At 49.5% G+C, this 16,022-nt stretch overlaps 6 protein-coding genes across 8 annotated transcripts; 2 read left to right on the top strand and 4 right to left on the bottom strand.

The window, feature by feature from the left end:
- Positions 1-237: 237 nt before the first annotated feature.
- On the top strand, positions 238-3,620 carry FOIG_11857 (pre-mRNA-splicing factor cef-1). The gene is made up of 2 exons (XM_031212486.1): positions 238-2,378; positions 2,430-3,620. The coding sequence occupies exons 1-2, from the start codon at positions 375-377 to the stop codon at positions 2,760-2,762; spliced, it is 2,337 nt and encodes a 778-aa protein (XP_031057880.1). The 5' UTR covers positions 238-374; the 3' UTR covers positions 2,763-3,620.
- Positions 2,480-5,464, bottom strand: FOIG_11856 (uncharacterized protein). The gene is made up of 3 exons (XM_031212485.1): positions 4,028-5,464; positions 3,790-3,976; positions 2,480-3,554 (listed from the first exon to the last, which is right to left on the bottom strand). The coding sequence occupies exons 1-3, from the start codon at positions 5,133-5,135 to the stop codon at positions 2,915-2,917; spliced, it is 1,935 nt and encodes a 644-aa protein (XP_031057879.1). The 5' UTR covers positions 5,136-5,464; the 3' UTR covers positions 2,480-2,914.
- A 195-nt stretch (positions 5,465-5,659) lies between these two features.
- On the bottom strand, positions 5,660-8,298 carry FOIG_11855 (uncharacterized protein). 2 transcript variants are annotated; one of them, XM_031212483.1, is made up of 5 exons: positions 8,161-8,298; positions 7,871-8,098; positions 7,409-7,809; positions 7,328-7,345; positions 5,660-7,272 (listed from the first exon to the last, which is right to left on the bottom strand). In XM_031212483.1, the coding sequence occupies exons 3-5, from the start codon at positions 7,621-7,623 to the stop codon at positions 5,928-5,930; spliced, it is 1,578 nt and encodes a 525-aa protein (XP_031057877.1). In that variant the 5' UTR covers positions 7,624-7,809; positions 7,871-8,098; positions 8,161-8,298; the 3' UTR covers positions 5,660-5,927. The 2 variants fall into 2 exon arrangements, with proteins under 2 accessions (XP_031057877.1, XP_031057878.1); XM_031212484.1 differs by lacking the exons at positions 7,871-8,098; positions 8,161-8,298 and having other exon boundaries at positions 7,409-7,861.
- Positions 8,299-8,402: 104 nt separating this feature from the next.
- FOIG_11853 (uncharacterized protein) lies at positions 8,403-10,462 on the top strand. Of its 2 annotated transcripts, XM_031212480.1 has the most exons (4): positions 8,423-8,735; positions 8,787-8,866; positions 8,920-9,202; positions 9,252-10,462. In XM_031212480.1, the coding sequence occupies exons 1-4, from the start codon at positions 8,499-8,501 to the stop codon at positions 9,387-9,389; spliced, it is 738 nt and encodes a 245-aa protein (XP_031057874.1). In that variant the 5' UTR covers positions 8,423-8,498; the 3' UTR covers positions 9,390-10,462. The 2 variants fall into 2 exon arrangements, with proteins under 2 accessions (XP_031057875.1, XP_031057874.1); XM_031212481.1 differs by having other exon boundaries at positions 8,403-8,735; positions 8,920-10,462.
- Positions 9,422-10,347, bottom strand: FOIG_11854 (uncharacterized protein; the record flags this gene model as incomplete). The annotated part of the gene is made up of 2 exons (XM_031212482.1): positions 9,422-9,503; positions 9,653-10,347. The coding sequence occupies 2 exons, from the start codon at positions 10,345-10,347 to the stop codon at positions 9,422-9,424; spliced, it is 777 nt and encodes a 258-aa protein (XP_031057876.1).
- A 113-nt stretch (positions 10,463-10,575) lies between the features above and the next one.
- FOIG_11852 (uncharacterized protein) lies at positions 10,576-13,939 on the bottom strand. The gene is made up of 3 exons (XM_031212479.1): positions 12,902-13,939; positions 12,768-12,851; positions 10,576-12,718 (listed from the first exon to the last, which is right to left on the bottom strand). The coding sequence occupies exons 1-3, from the start codon at positions 13,111-13,113 to the stop codon at positions 11,203-11,205; spliced, it is 1,812 nt and encodes a 603-aa protein (XP_031057873.1). The 5' UTR covers positions 13,114-13,939; the 3' UTR covers positions 10,576-11,202.
- Positions 13,940-16,022: the final 2,083 nt, after the last annotated feature.

The following is a 16,022-nucleotide window of genomic DNA, read 5'->3' as shown; positions in this document are numbered from 1 at the left end:
CTGAATGACATGACCTCAGGTAACAAGGAAGCTTCAGACCTTACCAAAATGCCTCGTCCAAGAGCCCGGTAAGCTTGTAATAATTTACCTAAGTATTTGTACCATTCAGGATCAAGGTCATACATAGACTACATAGTACATAAGTAGTGTTTTATTGCCTCCCCTTGCATGGCTCTGCAGCTGGCGTTGCTTCGCAACTGTGGGGCTTCGAGTGCTTGACACTCATCCAATCATAACCCCAATCTGACTGAGTCAGCAACAATTGCGCGCTGTAGATGGAACTTGGATATTTTCAAGAAGCGTGTTTCGCAGCTTAGTCCAGGCTCCATCATATTCAACCGTTATCAAAAGCGCCCCCAGCAAACACCGCCGCGATGCCCGTCGTCAAAGGAGGCGTTTGGACCAACATTGAGGATGAAATCCTTAAGGCCTCCGTCTCCAAGTATGGTCTGAATCAATGGGCGCGTGTCTCATCGCTGCTGGCGCGCAAGACTCCCAAGCAGTGCAAAGCCAGATGGAACGAATGGCTCGACCCAAGCATCAAAAAGATCGAATGGAGCAAGGAGGAAGATGAAAGACTTCTCCATCTCGCCAAGATTATGCCCACTCAGTGGCGCACAATCGCTCCTATTGTTGGCCGAACAGCAAACCAGTGTCTCGAACGATACCAGAAGCTCCTCGATGAAGCCGAAGCGAAGGAATCGTCCAGCCTTGGGCTGATGGGCCCAGATGGAGGCGAAACACAAGCCCCCAGCGCCGATGATGTTCGAAGACTCCGACCCGGCGAGTTAGATCCCGATCCTGAGACGAAGCCTGCGCGACCCGACACCATCGATCTCGACGAGGACGAAAAGGAGATGTTGAGTGAGGCTCGAGCTCGTTTGGCCAATACGCAGGGTAAAAAGGCCAAGAGAAAGGCTCGAGAGCGTCAACAAGAGGAGTCGCGCCGTCTTGCGGCTCTGCAGAAGAGACGAGAGCTTAAGACAGCTGGAATTAATATCAAGGTCACAACCAGGAAAAAGGGCGAGATGGATTACAACGCCGATATTCCTTTCGAGAGAAAAGCGCTCCCTGGCTTCTACGACACATCAGAGGAAATGGTGCAGAATGAGGCGCAACGCGCAGCTTTCGATCCCCGGAAACAACAGCTGGCCAACAAGCGCAAGGGTGAGGGCGAGGATGACAACGACCGGAAGCGAAAGAAGACCGATAAGGATGGGGCGTCGGAATCATACAAGGCTGCTCTGAAGGCTGGTCAGCTACAGAAGATCCGAGAGGCAGAGCAGAGCAGTAAGCGTCGTGGCCTGGTTCTGCCCGCTCCCCAAGTCAGCGAGGGCGAGTTGGAGGATATCGTCAAGATGGGTAGGATGGGTGAGGCCGCCAATTTGAGGGCAAAGGAGAGTGAGAACGACGCTACTCGAGGACTTGTCAACACATATTCTACTCTGAACTCCGCTACCCCTATTCGAACACCAAAAGCACCTGAACAAGAAGATCACATTGCCAACGAAATCCGAAATATTCGAGCGCTCAACGACACAAATTCTGTCCTTCTCGGTGGTGAGAACACCCCGCTTCATGAAGGCGCAGCCTCGACTGGTTTCGATGGCATCGCTCCTCGAAAGCAGACCATTTCTACGCCAAACCCAATGGCCACCCCTCTACGGGCAGATGGCGTGGGGGCCACGCCTGGTCGACCTGGACAAACGCCGATGAGAACACCCAGAGACACCCTATCGTTGAATCAAGACGGGGGAATGTCGATGGTTTCGGTTACACCCAGAGACATCAGGATGAGAGATATGGCTTTGCGCACTCAGCTCAAGTCAGGTCTGGCTTCTCTTCCCAAACCAAAAGATACGGAATGGGAGTTCGATATACCCGAGGAAGAGAAGGAGTCTATGCAAGTTGATGAGATGACTGAGGAAGATGCTGCAGAGCGGGACCGTCGAGCACGTGAGAGGCAAGCAGCCGAAGAAGCCCTCGAATTTCGTAGGCGAACTCAAGTTATGCAGAAGAACCTCCCCAGGCCGGTTCATATCGATCTGCCCAGTTTATTGAAACAGGCTACCAGTATTCCAGATGTTGCTGAGTCTCTTATTGCTAAGGAGTCAGCGAACCTGATGGCGAATGATGCGATGAAATATCCTGTCCCTGGTGGCGAAGTCAGTGGCGCCCCTAAGCCTCTCCAACAAATCGACGACGATGCTCTCGCGGAGGCACGTCTATTGATCTTGTCCGAAACGAAACCCCTTCCTAAGTTCGAGGATATCCAGACAGCATTCGAAGCACGAGCAAGCAGCTCGCTACTCCTCGGTCTGGGCTGTTACAATGATGACGAGGAAGAGCAAGGGGCGGTCATGAAGGTTGCATTTGATGTAAGTTTTGATGAGTTGCATAAGTGAACCTTTATACTAACTGTTATTCAGGCTGTTCAAGACTCCATCATGGCTTCTGCTGAAGCAGGCGCTAAGCTAGAGAAGAAGCTATCACTTCATCTCGGTGGTTATCAGAAGCGACAGAAGATGCTTCGTGATAAGATGGGCGATGCTTCCGAGGCTTTGGAGAAGGCACGCGTCGCCCTGGCTGGTTTCAAGACGCTGGCTATCTCAGAGGACGTGGCTATCGAGCGACGACTAAGCGCTCTACGTGAGGAAGTCGGTTTCATTAATCGACGGGAGAGAGAAGCACAGGAGAGTTATAGGAATGCAAAGGAAGAGCTGGACGCGCTCATGGCATCTGGAGTTAACGGGGTTCATTAATTGATGTGTTATTCATGGTGTATAAATAGGGGCTCAATCGAGGCTAGCATATCTGGGTCTAATCTAACAATCTGTCCGCTAGGCATTACGCTTGTATACTTACTATCTTTTCCGTTCCTCCTTTTGTCTTCACTTGATATATGTTTTTGAGTTTATTTGTGCTTTCTCACACCAAGACGGGGAAGCTTGATCGGCCAGATCATCACCACAGAGGTAAATGCAAACACGGCACAAGTGATGAATGTGAGTCGCAGTGCGGCTTCATAACTCACGATGACCTGTTCTCGGTACTTGGGCTCGAGCTTGGCCACCTCCTCAACTGACTCTCTCACGCGACGAATGACCTCATCACGACCTTCTCCTGTGACGTACTGTTTGAGATAATGGAGTAGAGCGTTCTGAACAACAAGTGAGCTACTTGCAACACCAAGTACCTGGCCGAGACTTCGCCACAGCATGAGTGTAGATGTCACAACAGCTTGCTCGGCTTGAGGAGATGCAGCCAATATCGCCATGAATGTTCCTGGGAATTGGAATCCCTGTCCAATAGATGATGGGAGAAGGATGAAGAGATAAACCCATGATGGGAGGTCACGCTGAAGGAAAACCAGGCCTATGGTGCCGATGAGTATGCAGATAGTACCACTTAAGACAGGCCACTTCAAGCGGCCAGTCCAAGTCACGGCAAAACCAACGAAAGTACCGGTTGAAGAGGCAGCGATTGTTGGAATGATGAGGCGGAGACCAGAAGAGGTGGCAGATGTGAGGAGGACAGCCTGAAAATAGAGTGGACTGTATGTCATGTTAGCAATAGGATACTAAAGAGCAGTTTCAAGCTGCAGGAGATAATCCAGGCTGCTAGTAGGCAATTGAGAACACGGTAAGCAATGAGATACGGAGCGTGCTGCTGTGTATCAGAAACGAGTTGCCCACAAGGAGCGTCACGTCGCACCTCTATCAGCAACAGATATGCTACAGTCCCATCAAACGGCACAAGTCTCTTATTATACAAAGGGGAATGACTTACATGTTGAATAAGATTGAGTTAGCGACCATAGCAGCAATAACATTCGAGAAAATTAGATTTCCGCGAGGTTGTCGGTTCAAGAGATGAAGGGGCATGATCGGTTTATGGACCCAGGACTCAACCCATAGGAACACGGGGAATGTGATGGCGAATATCACAAGACTTGCAATGACAAAGGGGTGTGACCCTGAAAGATGTTAGTCAGTCACCATCAGCGTGAAATTAGATGTTGACTTACATGGAAGGACATTGCCTCCAAGATTCAGGCCCAGAATCACAAACGTAATAGCGGTAGTCAAGAGCAACGAGCCCCTGATGTCGAATTCTTTAAGAGCCTGCCACACCCCCTTTCTCTCGCCCTGAATACCCAGATCATCTGGGATGGCAATCCATGCAACAACCATGCAAATCAATAGTGGCGGAATCTGAACTCCAAACTCCCATCTCCAGCCAAGATAATCAGCCATTGCGCCTCCTGCAGCGGCACCCAGACTTGAACCAACACCATAGTTCATGTTGATGTATGACTGATACACGCCACGGTTCTCAATGGGCACAAGGTCTGAAACAATGATGGAACCAATGGTCATAACACCACCAGCACCGATTCCGCAAAAGGCTCGTCCGAGTATAAAGCTCTCGATGCTGTTTGCAAGAGCACACCATGTCGTTGCGGCTGCAAAGATGCCCAGGGCTCCTACAAAAAGCGGCTTCCGACCTAGGGCATCAGAGAGCCGGCCCAGTAAAGGTTGAAAGGCAGATGAAGTGAGGAGGAAAGCCGTGGAAAGCCACGATGCGGAGTTTGAGGCGTTGAAGTATGATGTAATGACAGGATGTGATGAAGCCATGATTGTTCCATCGAAGCAAGATATGAAGTATGCTGTCAGAATCTGGGAGAAGATGAACCAGAAGCGTGTTGGAGATGTGTTGTTGAGAAACGGCGTGTCTATCTCCGTTACAGCAGAAGTTGTTGATCTTGCTGTGATAGAATGGCGTCGGCTGTGACTTATAAGAGGAGTCCCTTCATGAGGACGCACATTATCCAAGTCCTCCGAGATCTCACTATCATCTTCACCTTCAGCCTCACTGATCACTCCCTCCTGCTCCTCATCGTGAAGGTAATGGCTAGCCTTATAAGAAGAAGGCCTTAGCATTGCACTCTCTAATGATTCAGGCTGCAGGAAGTGGGCACCAGTCGTCAAAGATCTCGAAAGATTTTCGAATTCTGCTGGATCAACGACACTTCCGTCACTGTCGCTGCTCCGAGAATTGCTCCGTACCGGAACAGGTACCGGAGCGGGAGCGGGAGCGAGAGCGGCACGGCCGGGGTCCGAGACCGGAGACATAACGGCGGGTTGATAACTTCGGCAGGAAGTCTTGTTTGAAACTGACGAAGAAGAAAAGGAAGAGAGGGAAAGATTACAATAAAATAGAAGGATCCGACAGAACCTTTAAAAGGAAATAGGTTGGGGGACCATGTAGAAAAGAGTGGAGTCTCACTGTCGTGATCGCAGACTTTGCGGCGGATACATCCAGAAAGTGGCCCCGCAAAGATCATCGGCATATTCCCGACTCGGACTGCCTATAATAGATGCATTGCCAGTGGAGGATTAGAAATGCGGTATCTTCCACAAAAGGTTTCTCAGTGCGAGTGGAAGTGTGAGTCAGGCAGAGTATTATGACTATCTCTGCCGGCCGTTATGCGGGACCATCACAGAAGGAGAGGAGTCACCTGCACGCGAGCAAGACTACGGTGTGGAGGGGTCAGTTGGTGTTGTTGTTGTAAGTCGGAATCTCCGCCAACTTCAATTAGATAGAGTTGCTGGTAAATCCATTGCTAAGAGTGGTTAGTACTCTTCAATGAAAGGCACCTATACAAAACATACAACTGAACTCGTGAGAATAGTTATCATTTCTATAAACCAGTTAATAATCAATCGTCAGGTTTAGCTTATCTCAGGCCTCTCCCCCTTCCCCTCCTTTCATTAACCCCGGCTTACAGCCACCCATGCTCATGTTCATGAACCACCCCAGCCAGATACAAATGCCCACCATCTGCAAGTTGGACTGATCAATTACCGAAGCGGTCCAGCCGCCCCCCTAGCACCCCCAATGCAGTATGCAACCCAAACCTGCAACTATTCTATCGTCTTGCTCTGAGATGCTGCAGCCACAAGAATGCCCGCTCCTGTAACGCCTCCATCGTGACACGGGCTGAGTACGGCTCGTAACGGGCTCTCCTCGCCGAATCGTTTGCGCAGGAGCTGGTCCAAAAAGTCCTGGCAATCCTGCAGGTAGTCCTGAAAGTGAACAATGCATCCCCCGGTGTAACCTACGCCGAGTTCGTAATCCCGATCCAATGCCTCTGACCCTTCGCCTGGAACTTCTTCGGCCAATGTCAACAGAGCCAGTGTGGCTGCTGCCACAATACCAGCCGCTCGAACCTCAATGGCCTTGGCAATTCGATATACTGCCGTGGCAAGGTCCTCGGTCCACTCAAACGGCGGTGATCCTGTCGATTCAGGGAATTCTTGCTGCAGCATAGCGACAAGAGCCGATGGTCGGAGGGGTTTGAAGTGACTCAAGAACGTTGTTGTAAGGTTGTGCTGTTGCAGCAAGCTCTGAGGCAACGTTCCTGCAGCAATACCCAAGTGTTCCGTCAAGTAGTCGACCAGCATAATTCGTCCGAGTTCGCCCAGGTAACGGCCTGCCGTCATGAATTCGAGTGGCTGGAAGCCATTCAACTCACCTTGAATGTCCAATGTTTTGTCCCATTGGCTGACCAACCCAACTTCGTGTAAGGGAGGTGCAGTACCGTTGATGCTCCATTCAGTATTGATCGCAATCTTGACATCCTCTACCCTCTCCTCCGGTCGGGCAACAACACTCTTTGGGCGTTTAGATGGGTTCAGCTGGCTCAACTTCAACGGAATCGTTGCATTGCAGCCTGTTCCGAGAATAAGACCCATAGCAGCACGTCGATTCAAGGCTTCGTCGAAGTTAAAGATGAATGAGACGAGTGTCGATACCGAGTCATTGGCAATTGCATCGACTCGAATAGGCGGTAGCTCGTGTGACTTTGCACGATTGTATCCGTCGGTGAGGCGGTCACCCAGATCCTGATCGGGGGAAATGGCGAATCCCTTACCCATTTGCATAAGTGTAGCTTGGGAGAGTGAGTGCTGCAACATGGGAAAGCTAAAGGTAACACCAAGAGGCAATGTTTGGTCGCTTTGTAGGTGCAGCGTATCGCATCCATCTTGGACTACCTCAGCAATGCATTTGCCAATCCAAAGGAAGAGACTATCCGGATTTTCGTTCTTGAGGTGTTCATCGATGGGCCAGGATTTCTCCAAAAGCCTCCTCACATGCCTTGTAGCAGAACTGGCATCGGATCCGTTGGTGATATGGCCATTGGCTTGGTCAGATGACGCGGCTTCGTTGCCAAGTTGGACAAAACCCACTCTCAAGTTTGTGCCGCCTCTATTCTCACGTTAGATATATAAGAGATAGTGAAACTCAAAGGCCAGTAACTGACATGTCTATGGCTAAGTGGCTACATCTTATGTCAGTCCATATATTTTTATTTTTTTTCAATCCATGAATAGGAATGTCTCACCAGCCTTGTTTTCGCTTCGCTTCTGGTCGTAGGATAGCTTCAGATATGGGCGTAGGTAAGAACTGGTTCTCGGAGCCAGCGGCAAGCTTCTCAAATGTCTCGAGAAACAGTTGGGATAGTCGATTGATCTTGTCAATATCGACATATAAAGGTTCCAAGAACTCTTCAATCGATACAGGGGTTGCCATGGTTTGAGTAAAGTCGCTGTAAGACATGAATGGTGGTTTTTATGAGGTTGATGTGAGGTAGTTCAGGGTATCATTCTAGACAATCTGATACCGGCATTAGGCAGACGTAGATCGATTGAAAGTAGATCGCCGGTAGAAGGGTGCTAGGGGTTGTATAATCGAGTAACGAACGTAGGAGAGGCTCTTATAGGTAAGTTTGGTGTGCTAGGCAGGCTGTGAATGTGAGAATGAATAAGTATGAATCGCAAGTCATGAGAAGGTGGAAGTTATTCACCTGTGTTGACGATCCAGCGCAGACGCTAGCGCAGAGAAGCTGCACCCTGATGCAATGACGTGGAACCACGACCTAAATATATCTGGCCTTAGCGGTTATTTCGACAATTAGACATTGACGGCCGTAATCAATGATTAGTAGTTAGGTATCTATATCATATCATTGAATGCATCTCATCTCATGCATGCACCAAGCAAGGAATTGATCGAGAGATTCACACGCGATTTTCTGCGGGGTCAAACATCAGCCTTTCTGTGCCCCGCCGGTTACCCCTGAAACGGTTGACTTACAGCAGCACTTCTCACTATCAGGGATGCACTGATGATCTTTAAATTCCGACTTGAGGCACATTTCAAAATTGGGAATTTAGGTATGTAATACTAGGAATACTCGACTCTTTGGATAATACAGAAGACGTTAGACAGCGTATATGATTACCAGTACGAAAGCATTATGAATCACTGAAGCTCATATCCCAAAACGGTTTCCCTAACCAAATTCGGATAAACAATGCAGCCGCATGTGAATGTGACGCGCATTCAGCTGCCCATAACGACATCTCCTCCACCTAACATCCCCCGGATTCTCTACCTGAGTAGTATACTTAATTATCACCACTTCATATATAATGGATGAGAAACGCCCTGCTCCACGAGCCATGTCGCCGCCTCGTTCCCTCCGTCGCAGTCGACCCACCCTCACAATAGCCTTCGTAATAGCTGTTGTTTATACATTCTGGATATGGCAGCCTTTCAACCCTATACTTGACCAAACGATGGTCGATATCACGAGTGACGATGTTCATACTACCGATAGACTTGTGCCACTGGAGGCGCACATCATGAGTAAATGTCCTGACGCAAAGGTAAACATCTACCCATCTTTGTGCAGGATAACAAATGCTCAATATCTCCAGGACGGACTTGAACTACTAGTACTGCCCGTGATGCAACGCGTTCATGATAAGGTTAACTTCACCTTATCTTACATTGGCCGGTATGTCGATACACAGCTCTATTCTAATATGAGACTAACGTTCGGTTCCATAGGCCAACTGCCAACGACGGTGTCGACTGCATGCACGGCCCTTCAGAATGCATGGGCAACATCATCGAGCTCTGCGCCCGCGAACTCTACCCCGATCCCAAGATCAACCTCGGCTTCATCATGTGTCTAAGCCGCGACTACAGCGAAATCCCCGAACGGTCCCTCGTCGAAGACTGTGCTCTTGAGTCCGCGATCGATTTCCAGCAACTTAGCGACTGCGCTGTAAAGGAGGACGGCGCCTATGGTTTGAGCCTCCTACGGGATAGCATCAAGAGAACTGCAGATGTATGCCAAACTCGTCTGAATGCCATGCGCGTGCTAATATGATCGATAGGCCGGTGTGACGAAGAGCGCCACTATTCGTCTCGATAACAAAATCTACTGCATCCGCGACGGTGGCGAGTGGACCGACTGTCCCAACGGTTCTGGCGTCAACGATCTAATTATTGCGATCGAGAAGCTGCGCCGCTAGACTTGAGTGGCTCGAAAATCTCGGTCCACAACTCACTTGCCTCTCCTAGCGTATAGCTCATAGTAATGCCATCCATACCCGCCTCGTCGTCTCCCGCCATTGCGCCCAGCGTTTCTATAATACTCTCGAGTCCGACTGCCTTGCCCGTCGCCTGAGTGGCCCCCGCTTCGAGCTGGACATGAACAATATGAATGTGAAAGTGGTAATATGTTGGCTGGTAATGCACATAGAGTTTCAGCTGGTCCGGCTCGATCGATGGATACGTCTTGACAGTGGCATCGATAAGATGGGTCTTCATGTGCTGTAGCCAGGGGATGTGCTTCTTGCGAAGGTCTCTCAGCGACCAGATATCCCGTCGTTCGACCAGCGCTAGTAGGTGCAGCGCATCGAGCGTCTTGCGATCCCAGTTGAGGTCTGGCAGCATGAGGAAACCCTCATCGCCGGCCTCACCAAGCTTCGTTCTGTAGATAACATCTTCTACCTCCTTGCGTCCTTCAATAATGTTAAATACCCAATTGAGTCGTCCTTCCTCCCTCTTGCTGAGCATATACGGTCGAATGTGATCTTTGTAAATATCTGGTGTCTCCGTCACGAACCGAACACCCTGCTTGCTGTACTTTTTGACGTGCGTTTCGGTACATGGGTAAATCAGGTTGATTTTGAGATCAGCGAAGAAGTCGGCGTCGTCAGGTTTGGTCGTCTCAGTGCCGCTACGGCTCATGAACCAGTGATAGATATCGTTTGCGCCCAGGTTCTGAATCCGCGCGAGCTGAGCGGGAACATCGGTGAGGTAGGTCTGTGAGGTTGGGAAGGGAGCCCGTTCCAGGATCAGTAGAGCTGGTTGGTCGTCGATAGAACCGTAGAGGGAGATGCGACGTCCTGCTTGATCTTGGTTGAGGACGCGATCGAGTTTGAATTTGGGCACAAGGGCCTCCGCTTTTGCTTTGACATCGGCCATCGTTGATTTGAGATTTGAAAAGACTTGGCTGTGGTCTACAAGCTCAGAAAGGAATCTCCTTCAGAACTCTGCCCCTCTTTAGCAGTGGAGGAATTGATGGGAGGGAACACCCCACGGTGGGGCTTCTGTTGACACCACTCCACAGCGGTAGACAGAAGAACCCGCATTTCATGAGATCTCAAACATGGACCCTTGGTCGCTTATTAGCCGGCGTGCTTGTGGCATTCAACTGGAATTCTACTTTTAGCTTCACTGCTTGAAGAGACCGAGTGGTGTGTATATCATCAGAAATAATGAACTTATTTGCAGTATCGCTAAAAAGTCGTTAGGCGTCGTAGCCGCCCATGAAGAAGGTGCTCTATCTATGGTAGTGAGTGTTTGTTTATTTAACATCATCATCAGGAGCCTTGAAGGCGTAAGGAACGTGGTGCGGCTACTTCATCTTGCCGCCATCTTCTCTCCTATCGTCCCCTTGTTTCCCCCATGCATCACTTGCACTGTGGTCCTCAATTCTGCAAAACAGCAATCCTGGGTGGTTCGCACCGGGTATATAATTCAGCGCTAGAATTGAAAGTAAGGACCTGAGTCCTAAGTTCGTCATAATCTCAAAGGTCAAAGACGAATAACGGCGTGATACAGATGGTTGGTAAGTTGATCGGGATTGGGATATCTCCGAACGGCGGAGCGTGGTAAGTGATATTCGTACTGAACTTGCGAAGATATCGGATGAAGTTTGTGCTGCAGATGCCAACAGGGTATGCCGAGAAACCAGAACGCCATAGCCATTAAACCAATGCACCGATAACATGTACCTTCCAGTGCCGTATTCAATTAAAGGTGTCGTGACTGTATTAATCATGAAAATGATGAGTGAGCATTGAAGCCATTGGAACCAGTTTCCGTTGATCCATCACCCTCAATCGTCTTCCTCCAGTGTTCGGGGCGACAGACACAAACCAGAGGGAATGCTTTTATCTCGCCCTCTGCAACAGGGGAGCTGTCGCGGCGTCCCGACGCGTTCGAGACGCCACTATCGCGTTGAGCTTGTCGTCGAGCCTCCCACTCATCTGCCCGCTCGTTGAGCATTACACCTGTTGCCCAACCATCGTCCCATATGCCCACAACTTTGAGCATATCTCCCCGTTCCAAGGCGAATTCGTCGGTTGCCCGTGGCTGATAAGCCCAAAGAACAGCTATTCGGTCACCGGGGTGAATGTCGTCCTGAGAATAGTAGTCCTTGAAAAATGGCAACTGCTCGGATTGTTGGCTAGCGACGCCCTGAGGTGATGAAAACCCCCCAGCACTAGATGGGGACTGCGGTACAGAGCTGCCAAGGGCCGAACTACTTGACAGTGAGCCATGTCGTCGAGGCTTAGTCGGTGGTGGGCGAAGGACTCCGCCGCGCGTTTCTGACGAGGGTGGGCTTGACGTAAACTCATCAGAAGAAGAATGATCCCTACGTGGATATGCGCCAACAGCACCAATTCCACCGGCGGCTGATGAAGTGTCGCGATGATGAGAAGGTGAATCGCCGGAATGACCTTCGAGAGCAGACATCCGTGCTATACGTCCACCTGGAAGAACTTCGTATCCCTGAGGAGCGGCTGAGGGTGCTGCTTGAGCCATAGTTGTTCCACCTTGTCGGGCAGGCGAAGGCTGGTTGAAAATGCTTCCCTTGGGACTGCTCGGTCGTCGTCTTCTCCTGAGGCACAACAGGAGGCCAAGGGCAAGCAAACCGAGACCGGCAAGAACGCCAATGACGATACCAGCAATTGCTCCGCCGCTTAGACCACCTCCTGCTCCTCCTTTATCGTCATCCTCGTCGGAGTTGTCATTTCCGCTACCTGCAGTGCTTGACCCAGTAGCTGAAGATGTTGGTGATACTCGGGTGAATGTCATGGTGGCGGTCAAAGTCGGTAATGTGACATCTTTGCATCGTTCCTCGGCATTTGAGTTGTAACAGCAGGTGTCGGTCGAGTTAAGGCCGCCTGAACCACAATAGGAACAGAGTCCCACGGTGCTGTTGCCGTAGCCACAGTTCTGTGACTCGTTCTCGATTGCTGGAATACATGTCTTAGTGTCCAGAGAGCCACCAGGAAGGGCACAGTTCGTGAAGTCTGCTCTAATCAGCTGAAGCAGATTGCTTGACGGTCTCGAACAGAGCTCGTCGTCTGATGTTACATAAGCCTCACTTTGGGCATATTCAGCACAACTGTCGGCGCAAAGAGGTCGCGACTGCGATGATGACAGGCCACAGGGCTCAATAGAGTTCTGGACAATAGCATTGCATAACACGGTCGTGGTGAAGCGAGCATACAAGTCGCTGGTGTTAGTCAAGTCAAGATTGCTACATCCGAACAAGGATTGATATCTACGAGTTGTCAGAATTGCTCAAAAATGTTATTCATTGGTTGACTTACTGCCTCTGCATATAATCTCTCTGCACATAGTTCGAAAGCTGGCTATCGAAAGATGCTCTGTCGGAAACATATCGCAAGAAGGGGCTGTTTATGAAGTTAGTAAGATTGAGGGGTCACCAGATAAGAGGACTCACAAGAACTCAAGCAGACTATCTCCGGTAGAGATGGATGCAGATGTGAATGCTGGGCAAGCTTTTGAATCCTTTAAAGATATACAGTTCGAATTTTGAGCCGAAACAACCATTGGTGATGCAGAAAGTAAGCCAAGAATGACACTCTTAGGGGTGACATATTTCCGCGACTGGCGAACCCTCGAAGGGTCCGTGTCTTGTTTGAGCGCAGCCATCTGTAAAGTTGGGTTGGTGGTCAAAGTTCGACAAGCTGATGCAGGAATCGTTGATGTCTTAAGCTTCAATAACACCTAGGTCATGGTCATCGGGATAAGAGCTTTGGATGATTTGCCTGATTCGTCAAAGAGTTGTTGTCGAAGGTGGTCTGGAGTGGTCGATGCAATGATCGATGGAGAGATGTTGGGCGGTTAATAATCGTAGCCAAAAACTGCTCTCCTGAGCAAACAAGTGAGTGAATGTGTGATTAGTTTAGGTTGAAGAAGTCGAATTGTCGGAGCGCAATCGATTTCGTGACGTTCTCAAACGATAGTAACAGTTGGTGAAAGATTAAATTACGATTATTTTTCCCCGGAGGGAAAGAGCGAATGTCGTAAACAAATTAAAGAAGGTGAGATGGTCCTCGAGAAACGGCCCCTTTCGAGAGAAAACGGACCTGGAAGTTCGTTCCTTTCGATTGTCGTTCAGGCTCGAGTTAATTGAGCGCGTGCAATTGAAGGCAAACCAGGTGATGCTACGCACACTGGCTGGGCACGGGTGGGGGGGAGGAGGAAGGGGGAGAAGGAAGAGAAGAAGAAATTCGACTCGAGCGAAGAGATCCCAGCGACTTCAGACCCGGCAGCGGACGCGACGGATGGCGGTTGAAGATTGACCCTGGCTGGGATATTAGGGGGTGCGTTAAGGCAGTGTGTGAACCGCCTGGGGGTCCGATGAGAGAAGGATGACACGGGTGCGCAGGGCAGTGGAAGAAAGAGAAGAGAGAGGCAGAGAAGGAAGCAGGGATTTAGAGAAACATGAAGGACCTGAGGATGATCAGAGTGGGCGAAAGTGGTGCCGGCGCCTGGTGTTTGGACCCCATGCTCCTGGCCAAACAAACTGACTGGAGGGAAATGGCGATAGCCAGGGTGAGTCGGGTTGTTCTAGGCCCAAAGAGGAATAGACCAGGGCCAGCTGGGATAACGGCCAAGTCTCAGATGTATTTTTACTCCAAGATTGTATGATTCAGATACCTTCTCTTCTCAGCTAGCCCGAACTTGTTTAATCTTGGGGAACAGGGATCCAACGGAAGCCGAGCAGGGTCATTAGCGTCATTCTAGCCGTCCACCACTTAAACAGCGCGTTCCATGGCCTTTCCGGGCCGCTATTTATCGCTACATGACCCCATAAACCTAGCATCAGCACCACGTTGCTGGGTCTCCATAACTTAGTTAGCGAGACTTTGCATTGAATCTTCTGTTGATGATATGTTCAACAATGGTTCTGTTGCTAAGACACAGACACAGATACGGACGCAGAGCACAACGCTCACACAGATTGTTGCGGTCAATGCAATCTGCAAGGAGGGACTCTCCCAAAAGTTAGTCGCCTCCAACGACAGCATCTCGTCTGCAAGTCATCGTCATTCCCTCCCCCTCACATCAGATCTTGACCCATTTGTGTCTCGACTCAGATCCAACTTTGCCTTCCCTATTCCCAATTGCGTTCGACTCCACGTGCACTAGTCAGACTCAGAATTTATGAAACTTCTAGCCCAGTCGGATCTCATCGACACAACGTTAGCCTCCACGCTCGACATCGAGTCAATCGACCTCCTTGCGTTAATGACTTTCTGTTGCGCGACCATGCACAACAGCGAAAGCAAGTTTTTTGGTTACTCCCTTTCTGATTTGCTGTTATTTCGCTTTCTAACGCCGCTCTTCATCTGTTTATCGTCACACATGATGTACGGAGAATGCACCCAGCGTTGCGCGCAAAGTGGAAAACAAAGCTTGTGAGAGAAAACGCGCAAGTCTCGGCGATTGCTGGTAATTATACGCAACCACAAACGGAAACGCTTGTCCAAATATGGTTCAAGAGAAAAGAAACGCATCGGATGCAACCCTCTCACCGTTCTGCCGTGCAGCCACCCCAATCTTGGCTGTCAATGTGAACTGTCAGTTCGATGAGCGACTGGCTGAGACGTGCCCCAGCTTAGTAAATAATGTTTACTTTTTTTTCAAGATTACATTTTGAACATCTGCTCTGTCGCAACTCTGGCCAACTGTTCACGTCAGCAATATATCTCATACACACATTTCATTTGCGGTATTTTAAGGACGAGTGCTTACCTTTCTATTACCTTGTGTAGCTCGCCCAGTAGCTCTTGTCAACGTCGCATCGCCGCGCAGCGTAACATTATGACCTTCTTGTGCCTCTTGCGTGCTCTAGTGGAGACCCTGCCATATGTCATGGATTGTATTAGGGGATTTTCCAGTAATTGCGATGGTAATGCCGATATGCATAAAGTGGGTGTTTTGTATCATGATGGATATTGAAACATACAACACAATGCCTTTAAGATTGATGCTCAGGGAATGTGACAGAGTTCTTGCCTCCAGAAGCTCATGATGATAAATTCCTGACCTTGAATACTTCACAATCCCAACTTTACCCAGTATCGAAGTGCCAGAAGCTATATTTAAGTATCAACGAATAATTTTATACATAAAATATAGGTACGTATACATATAACAAGCTCCGGTTCCTGCAGATTAATTTCCAGCCCTTGTCCAATCCCTGCTCTCGCTGGAAGTGCGTTTCGCCTGGACTAGGAACATCACGAACCGCTTTGTCATGCCACGATGTGACCCTGTTTTCCGCTGCTCTTTGGGGGAGCTAGGGGAGTATTTGTCGAAACGAGGATGCGCTATCGCTGTCTAAAAGCCATTACCGGTCAAGCGAAGTGAGCTGCTTGGTAGTCCGTCGATCAACAAACTGTTATCGGCACAGAGAACGGAGTAAAGTAATAGAATGAATGTGAGACACGGCGTGATCGAAAATATTCGTCTTTGGCGAAGCCACCTGTGTTAATATACTTGATGCCGGTCAATGCTTTCCCGTCCTCACGATTTCTCTTTAATTTGATCGG

The sequence above is a fragment of the Fusarium odoratissimum genome, assembly GCF_000260195.1.
Source record: "Fusarium odoratissimum NRRL 54006 unplaced genomic scaffold supercont1.23, whole genome shotgun sequence".
Taxonomy (NCBI): domain Eukaryota; kingdom Fungi; phylum Ascomycota; class Sordariomycetes; order Hypocreales; family Nectriaceae; genus Fusarium; species Fusarium odoratissimum.
The sequence above is the reverse complement of the archived record's forward strand: the minus strand, read 5'-3'. Positions and strand labels throughout refer to the sequence as shown.